Genomic DNA, 18,291 nt, shown 5'->3' on the forward strand with positions numbered 1-18,291 from the left:
CCAATATGTTTATCTGTACAATGATTTTGTTTGTTAATATGAATAAAAACCAAAATGCTTATTGTTTTGCAACTTGAATTTTTTCATTGAATAATATACCTTGGAGCACTTTCCACATTAGTGTATGTAGGCCTTTTTTTTTAAACTTTTATAGTATTCTATGTTATGAAATATACTACATTTTATTTAACCATTTGTCTATAGATGGATATTTAGGTTTTTTTCAATCTTTCACTAATGGGGTCAGGGCTGCAATATACATTCTTATATATGTCTTCTTCTGTACATTAATGGCTTTTAGAGTGTATACTCTTAACTAGTCTGGAGAAAAATATAAATATGCCCAGGAGTACTGCTCGTCTATATGCCATAGACCTCACACTTTGATTATTCTTGGCACCATTAGCAAGGGAGACATCAGATTTATGGGTAGTATGCTGCTGAAAGGCATCTAGTTAATTATTTTGAGTCATTATTAAATGCTCAGTGAAATAGTACATCCCATCAGTAAGTAAAAGGTAAGTTTTTTTAAATCATAATTCCCCAATATTGGGTATTTATTTATAAATTAAGTATATGTGGCATAATATATCTTGTATGTTAAATATTAGCCTTAATCTCTTTGTCATATTTGGGACCTCCCAATTCTTCAGTAGCTTTCTACATTTGCAGAAATGCCCATATTATGAGTTAGGCCTCTCCAGTGAACATACTAGTCAAAACTCAAATTCCCAGATTCTTTTGTATCTGGGTGGATGCAGGCATGTTACCTAAGAGCCACTAGTCAGACCACACCTACAGATGTCTTCTATTTGAAAATATACAATGTAGGGAAATGAGGGTTCTATTCATAACTTCCATTTTATAGACAGAAGTGGCAGTAGAGGTGGTCAGCTTAAAGTGGAGTTAATACAAGGTTGAATTCCTAATGGAGAAGTGGCATTGGTGCTGGTAATAATAAAAGTTGTAATGGATTTGAATTTTGGCATTTACTGCTTGGTGGTGGCAGGGTTAGTGATTTCCTCATCAGGGCACTTCCGGAACATTATTTTGAGTGATGTTACCTTTGCATCTGTTTTTTTTTTTCAGCCCTTCCAGTGACAGTGACACTATCTTTTTTTTTTGTTTTGTTTTTTTTGTTTAAAGAAGATGTTGGGGGTAGGAGTTTATTTATTTATTTATTTTTGCTGTGTTGGGTCTTCGTTTCTGTGCGAGGGCTTTCTCTAGTTGTGGCAAGCGGGGGCCACTCTTCATCGCGGTGTGCGGGCCTCTCACTATCGCGGCCTCTCTTGTTGCGGAGCACAGGCTCCAGACGCGCAGGCTCAGTAGTTGTGGCTCACGGGCCTAGTTGCTCCGTGGCATGTGGGATCCTCCCAGACCAGGGCTCGAACCCATGTCCCCTGCATTAGCAGGCAGATTCTCAGCCACTGCGCCACCAGGGAAGCCCGACACTATCTTTTAATAAATTACCTTTCTGTTTAATTTAGCCAGAGTGGATTCTGAATTCTAACTGATAAGCATGCACTGTTCACATGTCTACATAGGGGCAAATGTAAAGTTTACTTGCATTCTAAATTGCTACCTAGGGACTTCCCTGGTGGTCCAGTGGCTAAGGCTCCGCTCTCCAATGCAGAGGGCCCAGGTTTGATCCCTGATCAGGGAACTAGATGCCACATGCATGCTGCAACTAAGAGTTTGCATGCCGCAACTAATGTTCCTGCATGCCGCGAAGAAGATCCCGGGTGCCACAACTAAGACCCGGTGCAGCCAAATAAATAAATAAATATTAAAAAAAAAAAAGAAGAAGAAAGAAAAGAAAGAAAAAACTGGTACCTAGAGGTGTTTTTGATTGTTTGTTTGTTTTGCCACATCATGAGGCTTTCAGGATCCCAGTTTCCCGACCAGGGATTGAACCCCTACCCCCTGCAGTGGAAGCGTGGAGACCCAATCACTGGACCGCCAAGGAATTACATACCTAGAGGTTTTTAAATAATACCTGGGTACCTGTCCTGGTGGGACTACCTGGTGGTGCTATAAGAAAATTGGTTGTTTATTCCCTGAGCTAATTAATGATATGAAGTAGTTGTGAATTAACATCTCTAAGCAAAGATGTTGCTTTGGTTATTCATCTTTGGTGCTACTTCAAAGATGCTTTTGCTCCCTTGCTACGTTTGACATTTTGTTATTGGTTTTGATGTTTATTGTAAAAGCTTTTAGCAGCCCTGAAATCAAAAAGCCAAGAACCACTCCAATGTAAGGCTTCCATTTTAAACAGGCACATGAAAACAAGGAAGATTGTATCAACTCTGATTTTCTAGCACATCAGAAGGGTAAATACAGTAGCTAAACATTAGTTGGGTTCTTTTGTTTGTTTTCTTTTGCACCTATGCCTCTACTGTTCCATTCAAATAGACAGTTGAAGGTCTACTCTTGGCCTGGTTTATATTAATAGCTGAAATAGAAGAGGAAGACCCAGTTTCTACCTTTTCTTCATTGAGCCCACTGCCTTGTTGCAAAGAACACTTACTTAAATAAACTATTATAGTGATAACAAAATAGAAGTATGTACAAATAACAAGAGGGAAGGAGGAAGTAGTGACCAACACACATGAAGTTAGGTGTCCAAAGTGTGCAGAAACTATAAGGAGTTTTGGTAGAATAGGCATTATATATATATATATATATACACACACACACGTATATTTTTTTAAAACTTGCTTGTTTACTTTTTTTCCTAATGAAGGTTTTATTTATTTATTTATTATTTTGTTTGGCGGTGTTGGGTCTTTGTTGCTGCACGCGGGCTTTCTCTAGTTGTGGTGAACAGGGGCTACTCTTCACTGTGGTGTGCGGGCTTCTCATTGCTGGGGCTTCTCTTGTTGCGGAGCACAGGCTCTAGGCGCGCCAGCTTCAGTAGTGGTGGCTTGCGAGCTCCAGAGCTCAGGCTCAGTAGTTGTGACTCACGGGCTTAGTTACTCCGAGGCATGTGGGATCTTCCCAGACCAGAGCTTGAACCCACGTCCTCTGCATTGGCAGGTGGATTCTTAACCACTGCGCCACCAGGGAAGTCCCATTATATTTTTTAAAATAAGGAAACTGGGGTCAGTGATTGCACAGTTACTGAGTGGAAGAGTAAACTTGATCTTTGTCTGTTATACCATAGTTGCCTCTCAATTGTTGGAATATCTCTTCAATTTTGCTTTTTAAAAAACATTAATTTATTATTTATTTATTTTGGGCTGCATTGGGCCTTTGTTGCTGCACGCGGGCTTTCTCTAGTTGCAGTGAGCAGGAGCCACTCTTCGTTGCGGTGCGCAGCCCTCTCACTGCGGTAACCTCTCCCGCTGCGGAGCATGGCCCCAGGCGCCCGTGTGTCAGCAGTTGTGGTTCGTGGGCCTCAGCAGTTGTGGCTCGCAGGCTCTAGAGCACAGGCTTAGCAGCTGTGGTGCACAGGCTTAGTTGCTCTGCGGCATGTGGGATCCTCCTGGACCAGGGCTTGAACCTGTGTCCCCTGCATTGGCAGGCGGATTCCCAACCACTGCGCCACCAGGGAAGTCCCCAATTTAGCTTTCTTAAGACAGTATTGGTACTTTTAAAGAAATATGAATTTGAGATTTTGGAAAACAACTGGGAAGTTGGTTAATTTTAAAAAATTCTGTTTTAAGCAGAGCTTTAAGCTGGTAAGAAAGCAAGTGAAATCTTAAGACCAAAAAAATCAGTAAATACTAATCCAGAGAGAGAAGCAGGTGTTAAACCTAGGGCCTGCCCCTAATGCATCTGTTGGTCCTTAGTGGCCCAGAGCTTAGATTTTAATTGCAGTGCTTAGAGACAGGACAAAAGATAAACTAGGGGAAAAAACAGCTTTCTCAGAGAAAAGGAAAACTTGTCAGCTTTAACCTTGGCTCTGGGTTGGTGGAAGGAGGGGTCTTATTCTAACCACAAATCCTCTTTGATGCAAAGTAGGGCTAAAATTCCCTGCTTGTTCTCCAGAAACCCACGTTGAAAATTTTAAGTGATACCAGATTGGTAGTCTTACTGTGCCGTCATCCAGCAGAAAGAAGACAAATCCTCTGGGCTTCCCTGGTGGCGCAGTGTTTAGGAATCCGCCTGCCAATGCAGGGAACACGGGTTCGAGCCCTGGTCTGGTAAGATCCCACATACCGCGGAGCGACTAAGCCTGTGTGCCACAACTACTGAGCCTGTGTGCCTAGAGCCTGTGCTCCACAACAAGAGAAGACACCTCAATGAGAAGCCACCTCAATGAGAAGCCCGCGCGCCGCAACTAGAGAAAGCCTGAAGGCAGCAACAAAGACCCAACGCAGCCAAAAATTAATTAATTAATTAATTAATTAAAAAAAAGAAAATACACTTTCAGGACAAATGAAATAATGCATTGTAACATAAGGCAGAATGTGGTTTTTGACTTGGGAAAAAATTTCCACTTATAGAATCATTCAGACTCTCTATCACAGCTTAGATGGCAATAAAAATTATGTACTGTGGAAAATTGCTGTAGATAACTCAAAAATTTGTTCTAGGTACTCAAACACAAACTAACATCAAAGGTATGTGAATAGTTTTAATAAATTTTACAATACTTGCAAGTAGGTTGGGGTAAAGCAGTATTTCTATATTAATAGTATTTTATAAAAATATGTTTTTATTGTATAGGTAGCTAAATTTTACATATAAACATTTCAAGTTCATCTGCTTAAAAAGGTTTATATTTTCAAGTTGAGCCAAAAACTTTAAAATATTGTTTATTTAATATTTATTATTAATTACATAATATTTTTGGGGATTTTCTTCACATTTAAGTAATGGAAAAGTTTTGTCTAAATTTATAATTTTAATGCACTGAATTTTGTTTTTTTTTTTTTTTTTTCTTTTTGCGGTACGCGGGCCTCTCACTGTTGTGGCCTCTCCTGCTGCGGAGCACAGGCTCCGGACGCGCAGGCTCAGCGGCCATGGCTTACGGGCCTAGCCGCTCTGTGGCATGTGGGATCTTCCTGGACCGGGGCACAAACCCGTGTCCCCTGCATCGGCAGGCGGACTCTCAACCACTGTGCCACCAGGGAAGCCCGGCACTGACTTTTAAAATTAACAAATGGATCCTTTTAATATTTAGCAGGTAACATCTAAAGGAACTGGCTTAAATCCTAATGCCAAAGTATGGCAAGAAATACCTCCAGGAAATACTGATGCCACTCCAGTAACTCATGGAACTGAAAGCTCTTGGCATGAAACAGCAGCCACATCAGGGTCTCATCCTGAGGGTAAGTCGTAAATATTTCATCAGATTGAATCACATTTTGGTTAAACATACGTCCAAACCAGTTTATAGAACTTTTAATACATTCTTTGATTATTTGGTAAAATATATTTGTAAATGTTTAACATGTAGTTTGTATACCATTCTCGTTTATTTCCAGTACGAATGGATTGTCACTAATTTCAGACAGTAGCTGTATCTTTGGGTTCAGCATTTAACCCATGTACAATATGGTATTTTTAAATTAGTTTTGATCTACCATCATTGCCAATGCTACTTACTGTTTGATCTTAGGCAAATGACTTAACCTCTCCATGCTTGCTGCCTTCATCTGTAAAACATTAACAATAGCAATTAATTTTGGCATTGGTTTTTCTGAGAATTAAGTGAATAAAATACATGAAGCTGTCTTATACATAGATAGTACTATGTAAGTTTAAGCTATTGTTAATCATTTTAGCTTATCCATAATGGTCAAACTTACCTCCTTTGGACTCTTACTTAAAATCTCGTGGATATTTTCCCAATTGCTAGAATTCTTTAATATCTTTTTGTGCCCAGAGTGCCTAAAGATAGGATTTTAGAGAATTACTATTCACTTCTAGTATGTTTTCTTTAATACAGGTAATAGAGAACCTGCAGATGATATGTGTAAGGAGTATGAAATAATGTATTCATCTTGTGAAACCACAAGAACTACTACAGGCATTGAGGAATCAACTGATGGAATGATTTTGGGACCAGAAGATCTGAGTTACCAAATATATGATGTTTCTGGTAAACTTTATGGTTTTATTGGTAAAATGAGAATGCAGTATGCTAGTCTTTTTCCCCCTCCAGTCTGTTTATCATTATTCTAGTAAACATGGCATTAATTGGTCTATTTTATTATTTGAAAAGAGGTTTATGTTAATGAAATATTAGGTGACTTTTATAAATACTGTTTTCAAATGGCCAAACATGAACATTGTAATTTAAAAAGAATGTTTATTTTAAAGGTCTTATTAAAGGAAAGTGTGAAATTAAAGATGAAAGGAAAAAATAGTCAATATAGTTAAAAAAGAGACCTAAATTACAATCTTTCAGAGTTCAAGTTTCTTGATCTATTAGTTGGGATCAACGCAAGTTCTGTCAATTTTCCCATCACTTTTGTCAGTGTGAAATGCATTTATAAATGTGAGATTGCAGGGATTAATTTTGAGAAAAAGGTTGTGTTATATCATAGTTCTACTACAGTTCAACTTGTGAGATATGTTTTTTTTCACATTCATTTAATTAGCATGGATTACTAATTGCTTGGACTTAAAATGGATGAAATTTAAAAGAAACTAAAGATAGACTATAGAACCTGATTACCTAACTTTATTTTTCTAAGTTCTAAAGGGTCTCTTTGGAAAATAAGTATAATAGGGAGTAGGCATTTCTGTCACTGCTTAGTTCCCTGGCATTAGTCAAGGTTTATAAACCTTTGTTCTCAGTTTATTTATTATACATATCTGGATTCGATTTCTAAGGTCAGTCAGCCTGTAAGTTGATTTCTGAAGTAGAATGGGGTGGTATTTCCATATAATAATTTAAGGTGGTTAGGTTTTGCTCCCTCCTTGTTATAATATACCTATCCACTGGCTACTTTGAACTTATAGTTGGTTTTAGTGAATTGGCAACCAGTTGGTATTTTAAAAAGTTTGCTGTAATAACACTGAAAGCTTAAATGAAGTTATTCATTTAGCCAGCATTTGGGTGGATGAATTTTGTATTAGAAGGGTTGCATATACTACATAGGAATAGAATGCTTCTTTCTTCATTTTTAATGAAATTAATTTAATATCTAATATCATTTTGAATCTTGAGTAGTAAGACAAAGTAGTGGTAAAATCATGCACAAAATTTATCTTTACAGGAAAATATAGTGCTCTAAAATTAAGCAATGAAAAGAGTATTAAGAGATAGAAGTGGGTTTTTTTAAATTGAAATATAGTTGATTTACAATGTGTTAATTTCTGCTGTACAGCAAAGGGATTCAGTAATAAACACACACACACACACACACACACACGTTCTTTTTTATATTCTTTTCCATTATGTTTTATCACAGAATATTGAATATAGTTCCCTGTGCTATACAGTAGGACCTTATTTGTCCATTCTTTGTATAATAGTTTGCATCTACTAACCCCAAACTCTCAATCCATCCCTCCCCTACCCCACCTCCCCCTTGGCAACAAGTCTGTTAAGAGATAGAAGTTTAAGGAGTGTGACTAACATCAGATTTACTACCGATAGTACACATGTGGAGCCATATATATATCCCACTTTGTGTAGTTCCTGTCTTCAAATTTAGATTACTGTTACTTTGGTTTATGTATATAAATTTATTTATTTTTATTTGTTTTTTTGGCTGCGTTGGGTCTTCGTTGCTGTGTGTGAGCTTTCTCTAGTTGCAGCACGTGGGCTTCTCACTGCAGTGGCTTCTCTCGTTGCAGAGCACAGGTTCTAGGCGCACAGGCTTCAGTAGTTGTGTCTCACGGGCTCAGTAGTTGTGGCTTGAGGGCTCAGTAGTTGTGGCTTGTGGGCTCAGTAGTTGTGGCTCACGGGCTCTAAAGCACAGGCTCAGTTGTGGTGCACAGGCTTAGTTGCCCCACGGCATGTGGGATCTTCCCGGACCAGGGCTCAAACCCGTGTTCCCTGCATTGGCAGGCGGATTCTTAACCACTGCGCCACCAGGGAAGCCCCTAGATTACTATTACTTTTTTTTTTTTTTTTTTTTTTTTTGCGGTACGCGGGCCTCTCACTGTTGTGGCCTCTCCCGTTGCGGAGCACAGGCTCCAGACGCACAGGCTCAGCGGCCATGGCTCACGGGCCCAGCCGCTCCGCGGCATGTGGGATCTTCCCGGACCGAGGCACGAACCTGTGTCCCTGCATCGGCAGGCAGACTCCCAACCACTGTGCCACCAGGGAAGCCCCACTATTACTTTTGTTCTTTGAGTTTTCATTAAAGGAATAAGTAGTTATCACATTTTTTTTAAGTATTTAGGGTAATGTTTTACAGTATGGTATCCAAGTGCTTTTAGTATTACCGATGATTTGTTAATTACTTGATAAAATATGTAATTTAAAAACTGATATGAGGGCTTCCCTGGTGGCGCAGTGGTTGAGATCCGCCTGCCGATGCAGGGGACACGGGTTCGTGCCTCGGTCCGGGAAGATCCCACATGCTGCGGAGCAGCTGGGCCCGTGAGCCATGGCCGCTGAGCCTGTGCGTCCGGAGCCTGTGCTCCGCAACGGGAGAGGCTACAACAGTGAGAGGCCCGCGTACCGCAAAAAAACAAAAACTGATATGAAATCTGTCTAAAGAAAGAAGAATATATAGGTTAAAAGGTAGACCTTGTGTATCTGAATTCTCAAAAGAATAAAAATACAGTTTCTGGTGATTTTAATTTGATTTTAATTTGCATACTTTGTGGCTTACTCTGAAAACAATATGTAAAGTTTACTACCTATGGTAATTAGGTATTAACTTTTCCCCTCTTGTTTTCTACCATCAGGAGAAAGCAACTCAGCAATTTCTACAGAAGAACTAAAAGAGTGTTTGAAGAAACAATTAGAATTCTGTTTCTCACGGTACACTATCATTTTTTAATTGACCTTTTTCCTTTTTGAATTGTTTGATTAGTAGATGTGAAATACCTATGAATAGAATGGAAAAGTGATTTTAATTTCCCTTGGTGATGTATTTTGGTATCATTCTTCAGTATATTTCTTAACTAGATTTAAAGATGTGGTCTCCAGTTGGTTATGTAAAGGGTCTAGTCCCAGTATAAAGATAATGAAATTTCTCTTGGATATTTTTCCTATAATCATTTTCATTTTTAGGGTTCTCTTTATGTTTTTAGTAGTTTGCTCTTGTAATCTTTTTTTTTTTTTTTTTTTTTTGGTACGCGGGCCTCTCACTGTTGTGGCCTCTCCCGTTGCGGAGCACAGGCTCCGGACGCGCAGGCTCAGTGGCCATGGCTCACGGGCCCAGCCGCTCCGCGGCATGTGGGATCTTCCCGGACCGGGGCATAAACCCGTATTCCCTGCATTGGCAGGCGGACTCTCAACCACTGCGCCACCAGGGAAGCCCTGCTCTTGTAATTTTTGAGCATAGAGTTATTTTTAATAAGATATGTGGATGGGTATAGAATTTATATTACCTGTTTCTTCTATTAAATAAAGAGTTCCTTCAGGTAAACATTTCAAGGTATCTTATTTACAGATAAGAGTTAAGAATTATTTAGGTATATTTATAGCTTAGATGTATAAACCTTCAGTATATAGAACTACCCCTTCCAAAATAAACAGAAGTTTGGATATGCGTGCAAATGTAATGCCTTCTGTTTTTCGGAGGAGGACCAGTAAACCAGTTTTTTAAGGTAGAAACCTGGATTTTATCATAGACTTCTTTATTTCCTTACATATAATCCAGTCTTGGCTCAGTTTTAATTGATTTTTCATCCTGAATATCTCCCTTTTCTTCTCCACCTTTTTCTTCTTTGCCTTTATAGTTTAGTACAGGCCCTAGTTTTATGAAAACAAGACCCTTCTAGTCAGTTGTGCCTATGATGCAATTCATTTTGTCTCCCATACTTGTCATAGTTATTTTAAAATCTTTGCCTACTAACTGGATCATTTGTATGTCTGGTTATATTTCTGAGGTTTTTTTCCTCTGGATTGTCACAATTTCCTGGCTTTTTGCATGTCTTATAAATTTTGATTATAATTTGGACACTACATATGCTGGGCACTACATATAAAAGAAACTAGAAAGCTGCAGTGCCATAATTTTTCTCTCTAGACAAGGTTTGAGCTTTCTTCTGGTAAGCAGAAGCAGATTGATTTCTTCAATCCAGTTAAGGATTGAGCTGAGTCAGGGCTGAGCAGCCACTTTAATTAGACTCAATCGACCTCTGACTTATCTCTGTTCCTTAGGCAGGACCTTCTTAGGCTTTTGATTTAGAAGTTGGCAGTTTTCTGTTACCTCAGTCGTGAAACACCAAGGGAAATTTTGTTCTGTTCTTCAGAGGTTTGAGATGAGCTCTTTAGCCTTTTACCCTGTACAGCTTCAAAATCTGGCAAATGTCTTGTCAGGGAGACCTGTCTTAGGTTTGATGCAAGGTTCCTTCTTCTACTGGGACTTCCACAAGACCACGAAGATTTTACTCTGCTTTTTCAGCCTTCCATCTTTCAGGGTCCCAGCCTTCCATCTTCCTCCTTAGAATGCAGTAAATGTCATATGGAGGAAAATCAGCTGTGTATTGGGGGCTCCTTTAGTTTCCAATTCATAATACCAGTCTTGTGCAACTGCCTAAAATAAAGCTCTACTAGTTTCTTTGTGGTCCAGGATTTGCAGATATCCTTGGAAAAGAAAGATTATCTTTCTGGAATTTCATTTTGTCCTTGTAGCTTCTACAGTTTTTATCTCCAAAAACATGATATTTCTGTAATCTGTCCAAGCTTTTTTAGTTGTTGCAGCATGAGCTCTGGCTTATCATGATCTATCACATCCTACTCAGAACTACGATACAGTTCAAACCAGCCGGGCGGTTGCCATTTGTAGCTCAGTAAAATTGCCACTAAGACATATTAGGTATTAGTCATGAACATATTAGGTATTAGTCATAATCCTCAATGTTATATATCTATTAATTTGACTTACTTCTGACAAGGTAGTTTCTTTAAGGGTGTGTCATACTGTTTTGTAAGGAGAGACTGGCTGAAAGTCTGAGTTGATTTAGGCTACAGCCTTTTAGTTGTGCAAATATTATGTTTATAGTTGTCTTATTTTCAAGTTCTTAAAGAATATCTGGTTGATTAGTATGTTCCTTTTTTTTTTAATAAATAAATTATTTTATTTTGGGGTCTTCCTTGCTGTGCGCAGGCTTTCTCTAGTTGCGGCGAGCGGGGGCTACTCTTTGTTGCAGTGTGCAGGCTTCTCATTGCGGTGGCTTCTCTTATTGCGGAGCACGGGCTCTAGGCACCCAGGCTTCAGTAGTTGTGGCACGCGGACTCAGTAGTTGTGGTTTGTGGGTTCCAGAGTGCAGGCTCAGTAGTTGTGGCACATGGGCTTAGTTGCTCCGCGGCATGTAGGATCTTCCCGAATCAGGGCTCGAACCGTGATCCCTGCATTAGCAGGGGGATTCTTAACCACTGCGCCACCAAGGAAGCCCTGAGAAGGTGGCTTTTAAGCAAAGATTTCTAGCTGTTTATAACCAGACTGCTTCAAAGGTTTGATGTAAATAACAAGATATGAATTTGATTCTCCTTCAGTTTGTTGAACAAGATTTTATGTGTAAGATAGAGCATTTGTATCTTCTTTTTTAAAAAATGTATCTTAATCTTTTGCCTTAATTTAAAATGTTTTATATTTATTATTTTAACTTTATTATTTAAATTTAAATAAAAAGTCAAACATACCTATTAAAAAATGCAAACATTAAGAAACTAAAAATCCTCCATGATCCAGCTCATGGTTTACATTACAATTTTCTCCATATGCATATTCTAACGTCAGTGATAAGGTATTTATAAGACGGAACAAAACTGTATGTAATATTTTGTAATATACTTTAATATTAAGCCTCTTTCCACATCAGTATAATTTCATAAAATTCCTTGTTCAAAACTGTTGGGCCCAATGTATTTGGGGATTCAGAAACTTTCCAGAAGTTGTTAGAATATATCTGTTGTATATTACGTATTTTCATAGTTCACTGTGTTATTTCTGATAGCATAATTTTGTTTTCCTAGGTTTAGTGACAAAAGTGAATAAGGCATCTCTTTTCTTTAGGTGCTTTTTAAGGCTTGTTTGTTTTATAGGACTGTTGCTTCTCTTATTCCTTTCAGAGAAAATTTGTCAAAGGATCTTTACCTGATATCTCAAATGGACAGTGATCAGTTCATCCCAATTTGGACAGTTGCCAACATGGAAGAAATAAAAAAGCTGACCACAGACCCTGACCTAATTCTTGAAGTGTTGAGATGTATGTAAATCGTACCTTTTAGCTTACTTTTAAAATCAAAGATTAAATATTCTTTTGACTTCTGATCATGCAGGAAATTGTTTTTAACTCCATATTTTTTGCTATTCTGTGCTAATTATCTATTTTTACTGACTGTTACATATATAGCTTGTATATCAGTTCTGTACCTTGGTTGTTCATCTTGATACTCATTTACTCAAGTATAAGCAATTAAACCTCTGTTTTCTGGGCTATTAGAAAGCTATATGTGTCATTATCACACCCTGTAAAGCAATCTATTTCAAACTTTTGGACATAAGTAAACTTTATATCACAACCCAATACACACATACACTACATACACACAACTGAAATGTTAATAGTAGATTAATACTAAATGCTTGAAATGAGTTCATTTCTTTTATTATAAAATTGTTTTCACAACCTATTAAAAGAGTTGCGACCTGCAGTTTGACAAACACTGCTCTAAAGTTTGGTAAAGAATTTATATTTTAGATTGAGGCTTAAGAATTTTTAGTGGTGTTTGTGTCTTATATCAGCATTTCTTGGTAACCTCTCTTATACAGGTTTTGTTAACTCCTTGAGTAAAGGTGGATCTTCACTTTTTTTTTGAAATTTGTTGAAATGTTTGAAAGTTAAATAAAGCAAGTCCAGTGGAGTAGGGATTTCCATTGTCAGAGGCATAAAAACATTTATGAAATCTTTGATCAGTTTGTACAGGTCAAACCAGTCTTGATCTGGTTTGACCAGATCTTAAAATGACCCAGTCTTGTCAACATTTAAAGAATTTGCCAAGAGACAGAATCTCCTACCTCCAAGGGCTGAAACCTAGCACTTATACACAGGCCTTCTTCCTTAACAACTACTTTTATTCTCTCTACTTACCTGCACAGGAAGATGTGACATATTATCCTTTGAAGGGACTAGAAATAAAAGTTTTGGCTTGTGGTACTACCTTCATTCTATATTAACTCAAAACCAGCATCTGAAAGAAAGATTGTAATCATTTATATATAATTCTCAGACTTTAATTTTAAGGAGAATTTTTTCACATATCAAAGCTCATTACATTCCCCAGAGTAGTGTTTGGCTAATGCAGTACATTGATTTTACTTGAAATAAAGAATTTGGTAATTGTATACAGGGAAGTGCCCTATGAGATATAAATATTGTATACTCCTTAAAGGCTTCTTTTCAACTCCAACACTGCCACGTCACAAAATAAGTACTCTGAGTATTTGTGCAATGAGTAACATTGGACAATGTTCTTTGCATATCAATCTCAAGATATTTTATTGTAACTGTAATCTTTGATTCTACAACTTAATTTTTTTTAAATGTTAGCCTCTGCTAATTTATTCAGTTGGAAATTGAAATGAATAGTTTTTTAGTGGAATTATTAATATCACTATTTTTACACTTTTGAATGAAACTTCTTTAAAATTTCAGCCTCTCCCATGGTGCAAGTTGATGAGAAGGGCGAGAAAGTGAGACCAAGTCATAAGCGTTGTATTGTAATTCTTAGAGAGATTCCTGAAACAACACCAGTAGAGGTAAATCATTAGCATTGTTAAAGCTAAATATTCTTAACTGTTTATTTTATTTTTCAGTAATTTTTAATAGATTTATTTATTTTTGTTTATTTTTTTGGCTGCATTGGGTCTTTGTTGCTGCGTGCGGGCTTTCTCTGGTTGCGGCGAGCGGGGGCTACTTTTCGTTTTGGTGCATGTGCTTCTCATTGTGGTGGCTTCTCTTATTGTGGAGCACAGGCTCTAGACGTGCAGGCTTCAGTAGTTGTGGCACACGGGCTTAGTTGCTCTGCAGCATGTGGGATCTTCCCGGACCAGGGCTCGAACCCATGTCCCCTGCAATGGCAGGCAGATTCTTAACCACTGTGCCACCAGGGAAGTCCCTCTGAGTTTTGATAATCATCTTTTTCTAAATCCATGTATTTTTTTGAATTTTAGTTTTTAATTAAATCAGTTACGAAAAACACGATATCTGTGCACAGTTCATGTCTGTGACTGTTGTAGACAGAGCATTTGGATTAAATGAAAATGCGTAAAAATACTTAGCACCTAGAAAATGTTAATGTAGGACAGTCCCCCCACCCACCCCCACCTTTTTTTTTGGACAATGACAGGACTGGAAAGATTTTACTCTTAAGCAGAATTTAGCTTGCCACTAGGATTGAAATAATACTTCAGTTTTGCTGATTATAAAATAAGCTTCCATCCCTAAATCATGCACAAAATTTGCACTATAACTATGCATGTTCTTGTTTCAGAGTATAATTCTACTGAACAGAAAAATGGGCAGAAGGCATAAACAGTTACTAAGTAAAGAAATAGAAAAGACCAAAAGACATGAAGAGGAAAAAAAATGCCCATTTTTGATATATTTTTAGAGTTAACTGAAGATTTTCTTTTTTAGGAAGTAAAAGCTTTGTTTAAAAATGAAAACTGCCCCAAGGTGATAAGCTGTGAATTTGCACACAATAGCAACTGGTATATCACTTTCCAGTCAGACACAGATGCACAGCAGGTGAGAAGAAAACTTTTCTTCTGATTTCAAGTCCTGGTGATAAAAGAAGTAGTGTATATTTTAACTGAGAAAAATGTGTGCTTACAGTAATGTTTGTAAAGACTTTGGAGAACCTTACTCACCTTTTTGGTTTTGCTTATTAATTGGTTTCCTTTTTGATGATCTTCTTAAAGCTTTTTCTGTTTCAATTTAAGAACAGTTTGTTTCCTATCAGTAAAAAAATTAACACAATTTTTAAATTAACATGGGGATCAGAGACCATGTACTCAGTAGTTAGTATTTCTGTTACATAGTAGGCCCGCAATATATATAACTTCTGTTCTGATTCTTGGTATTTTGACATAATGATTTTACTCTTAATTGTTATCATGGCCTATTTAAAGATAAGAAAAGTAATATTTCTTTGAAACAAAAATTTATATAATAGCATTTTAAAACCTCTTACTGATTTTTTTTTTAATTCATCTTAGAAGGCCCTCTGAACCCATTTAAAAATTGATATGTAGTGATATTTTGGGTCTGTTTTGAATTTTGTGAGTGTGTGTCAAGTAGTAATCCATAGTAGTTTAATATACAATAAATGTGAACTGTAGCTGAGGTCTTAAATTTTTGCTTTTTCATTCCCTGTCACCTGCATAATGGGATCACCTTCAGAATTTTTTATTGTTTAGTTTAGAGATAGTTGCAATTACCAAAACTCTCTTGATAGAATAATGATGGCTTTAATGAAATGTTTGAATGCTAATGAAAGTTCCTTCCTGCTTTGTTAACAGGCTTTTAAATACTTAAGAGAAGAAGTTAAGACATTTCAGGGCAAGCCAATCATGGTAAGAAACATTTGTTAGTCCATCATGAGACAAGAAGGTTTTTGTTGTCTGTCTATTAACAAACAAAGATGAATAACATTTTATAAAACCCATAATGATTTTAAAGAAATTTCTGGCTCATATGAAATGCTATTTCAGGAAATTAGTGATAGAATGTCAGAATACTTTCTAAACAGCAGTTTCTTCTAGAAGTATAACTTCAGACAGCATGAAGTTTAAGTTAGATGCTGATTGACAACATGTAAGATAATCATAGATCTCAATCCTGCTCTTAGGAGCAGGAATAATTTTTTAGTAACAAAGGTGGAAAACATTCTCAGTACTTTCATTTCAATTAACTGCATCACTGCATTAATACTCAGCCATTTGGGAACCTGGAAATTGTCGTTGATGACACTTGCTCACAGTTTACATGTCTAATCTGTTCTCACATCCCATGAAATCTGCCTTCAAAACTTCTTTCAATCATTACTACCATTGTTTAGGCTTGAGCAATTGGAATAGCCTTTTAGCTGTTAGGCCTTCAGCTTTCCCCTCCTTACAGTCCATTCTCCACATTATTTTAAGTGTGAAAGTAATACCTGTATGTGGTAAGAAAGTCAAATGATTTATAGTAAATAAGTTAATTAAATCTCCCTGTCCCAGATTCCTCCAGTCATTTTCCCTAGAGGTGATGAGAAAGAGCAGTTTTTTTTGCACCCATCTAGGAATTTTCTTTCTGTCTTTACGTAAATGGAAATGTATAGTATATACACGCCTATTCTTTTCTCATAATAGATCTTTTCATTCACCATTGTTTCAGGTATACATTTAATATTGTTCCATGATTTAATTATTAAGTTGTTGCTCTTGTTTACAAATAATTTGTAACATATGCTTTCTCTAAAAGCTTTTTTTATTGTGGTAAAATATGCATACATACAATTTACCATTTTTAAGTGTACAACTAACCCAGTGGCGTTTAGTACATTCACATTACTGTACAACCATCACCGGTATTTATTTCCAGAACTTTGCAGCATCCCCAGAAACTCTATACCCATGAAACCATAACTTCCCATTCTTCCCAGCTGCTGGTAACTTCCCTTCTAGTCTCTGTCTTTCTGAATTTACCCATTTTAGATACCACATATAAATGGAATCATGCAATATTTGTCCTTTTGTATCTGGCTTATTTCACTTAGCATAATGTTTTCCAGCTTCATCTATGTGGAGCATGTGTCAGAACTTAATGACTTTTTATTGGCTGAATAATATTCCATTGTATGTATATACCACATTTTGTTTATTCATTATCTATTGAAGGATGCTTGGGTTGCTTCCATCTTTGGATTATTGTGAATAATGCTGCACAACTATCTGAGTCCTTGCTTTCAACTCTTTTGGGTATATACTAGGAATTACTGGGTAATATGATAATTCTATGTTTAACATATTGAGGAGTGCATAACTGTTTTCCAAAGCAGTTGTATCCTTTTACATTCCCACCAGCAATGGAGGAGGATTCAAATTTTTCTACATCCTAACAACACTTGTTATTTTTGCTTTTTGGATAAAGCCCTCATCCTAATGGGTAGAAAGTGGTATCTCATTATGGTTTTGTGTTTCATTTTCCTAGTGACACATGATATCGGGCATCTTTTCATGTGCTTCTTTGCCATTTGTATGCCTTTTTTGGAGAAATGTCTGTTCAAGTCCTTTGACCATTTTTTTAATTGGGTTATTTGTTTTGTTGTTGAGCTGTACCAGATCTTTATATATTCTGGATATTAAACTCTTGTCAGATATATGATCTGCAAATATTTTCTCCCATTTTGTGGGTTATCTTTTTTACTCTCTTGAAGTGTCTTTGAGGCACAAAAGCTTTTAATTTTTATGAAGTCCAGTTAATTTTTTTGTTGTTATCTGTGCTTTCGTTGCCATACTTCATAAATCGTTGCCAAATCCAAGATCATGAAATGTTTCCCCTATGTGTTCTTCTAAGGGTTTTATAATATTAGCCTTTCCTTTTAATTGAAATAATGTCGATGTACAATATTATGTTCATTTCAGGTATACTACATAGTGATTTGACATTTGCATGCATTATGAAATGATCACCGTGTTAAGTCTAGTAACCATCTGTCCCCATGCAAAGTTAATACAATATTATTTGACCATATTCTTTTTAAAAAATATTTATTCATTCATTCATTCATTTATTTTGGCTGTGCTGGCTCTTAGTTGGGGCACGCGGGATCTTCATTGTGACATGCGGACTCTTAGTTGGCGGCACGCGTGCGGGATCTAGTTCCCCGACCAGGGATCAGACCCAGGCCCCCTGCATTGGGAGCGTGGAGTCTTAACCACTGGGCCAGCAGGGAAGTCCCTGACCATATTCTTTATGCTGTATATTACATCCCCATGGCTTATTTATTGTATAACTGGAGCCTTGTACCTCTTAATTCCATTCACCTATTTACCTGCCCCACAACCCCCTCCCCTCGGGCAACTAGCCATATGTTCTCTGTATCTATGAGTCTGTTTTCATTTTGTTTTGTCTGTTTTATTTTTTAGTTTCCACATATAAGTGAGATCATGTGGTATTTGCTTTTCTCTGTCTTTCCTCACTTAGCATAATTACCCTCTA

General features: G+C 37.1%; 1 protein-coding gene across 10 annotated transcripts in view; it reads left to right on the forward strand.

Moving 5' to 3' along the window:
- Positions 1-5,134: 5,134 nt before the first annotated feature.
- LARP4 (La ribonucleoprotein 4) overlaps positions 5,135-18,291 on the forward strand; it is a gene marked incomplete at both ends in the record, with an annotated part of 45,114 nt that continues 31,957 nt past the window's right edge. For 4 of the 10 annotated variants that reach the window (XM_079715673.1, XM_079715677.1, XM_079715678.1 and 1 more), the window contains 7 exons: positions 5,135-5,283; positions 5,904-6,049; positions 8,818-8,893; positions 12,155-12,291; positions 13,741-13,844; positions 14,725-14,835; positions 15,609-15,662. In XM_079715673.1, the coding sequence (XP_079571799.1) occupies positions 5,920-6,049; positions 8,818-8,893; positions 12,155-12,291; positions 13,741-13,844; positions 14,725-14,835; positions 15,609-15,662 (612 nt within the window). Of the gene's footprint in view, positions 5,284-5,877; positions 6,050-8,817; positions 8,894-12,154; positions 12,292-13,740; positions 13,845-14,724; positions 14,836-15,608; positions 15,663-18,291 lie in introns of those variants that run through there. The other 6 variants (XM_079715672.1, XM_079715676.1, XM_079715674.1 and 3 more) reach the window with 5 other exon arrangements.

Source organism: Hyperoodon ampullatus (assembly GCF_949752795.1).
Source record: "Hyperoodon ampullatus genome assembly, chromosome: 11".
Taxonomy (NCBI): Eukaryota; Metazoa; Chordata; class Mammalia; order Artiodactyla; family Ziphiidae; genus Hyperoodon; species Hyperoodon ampullatus.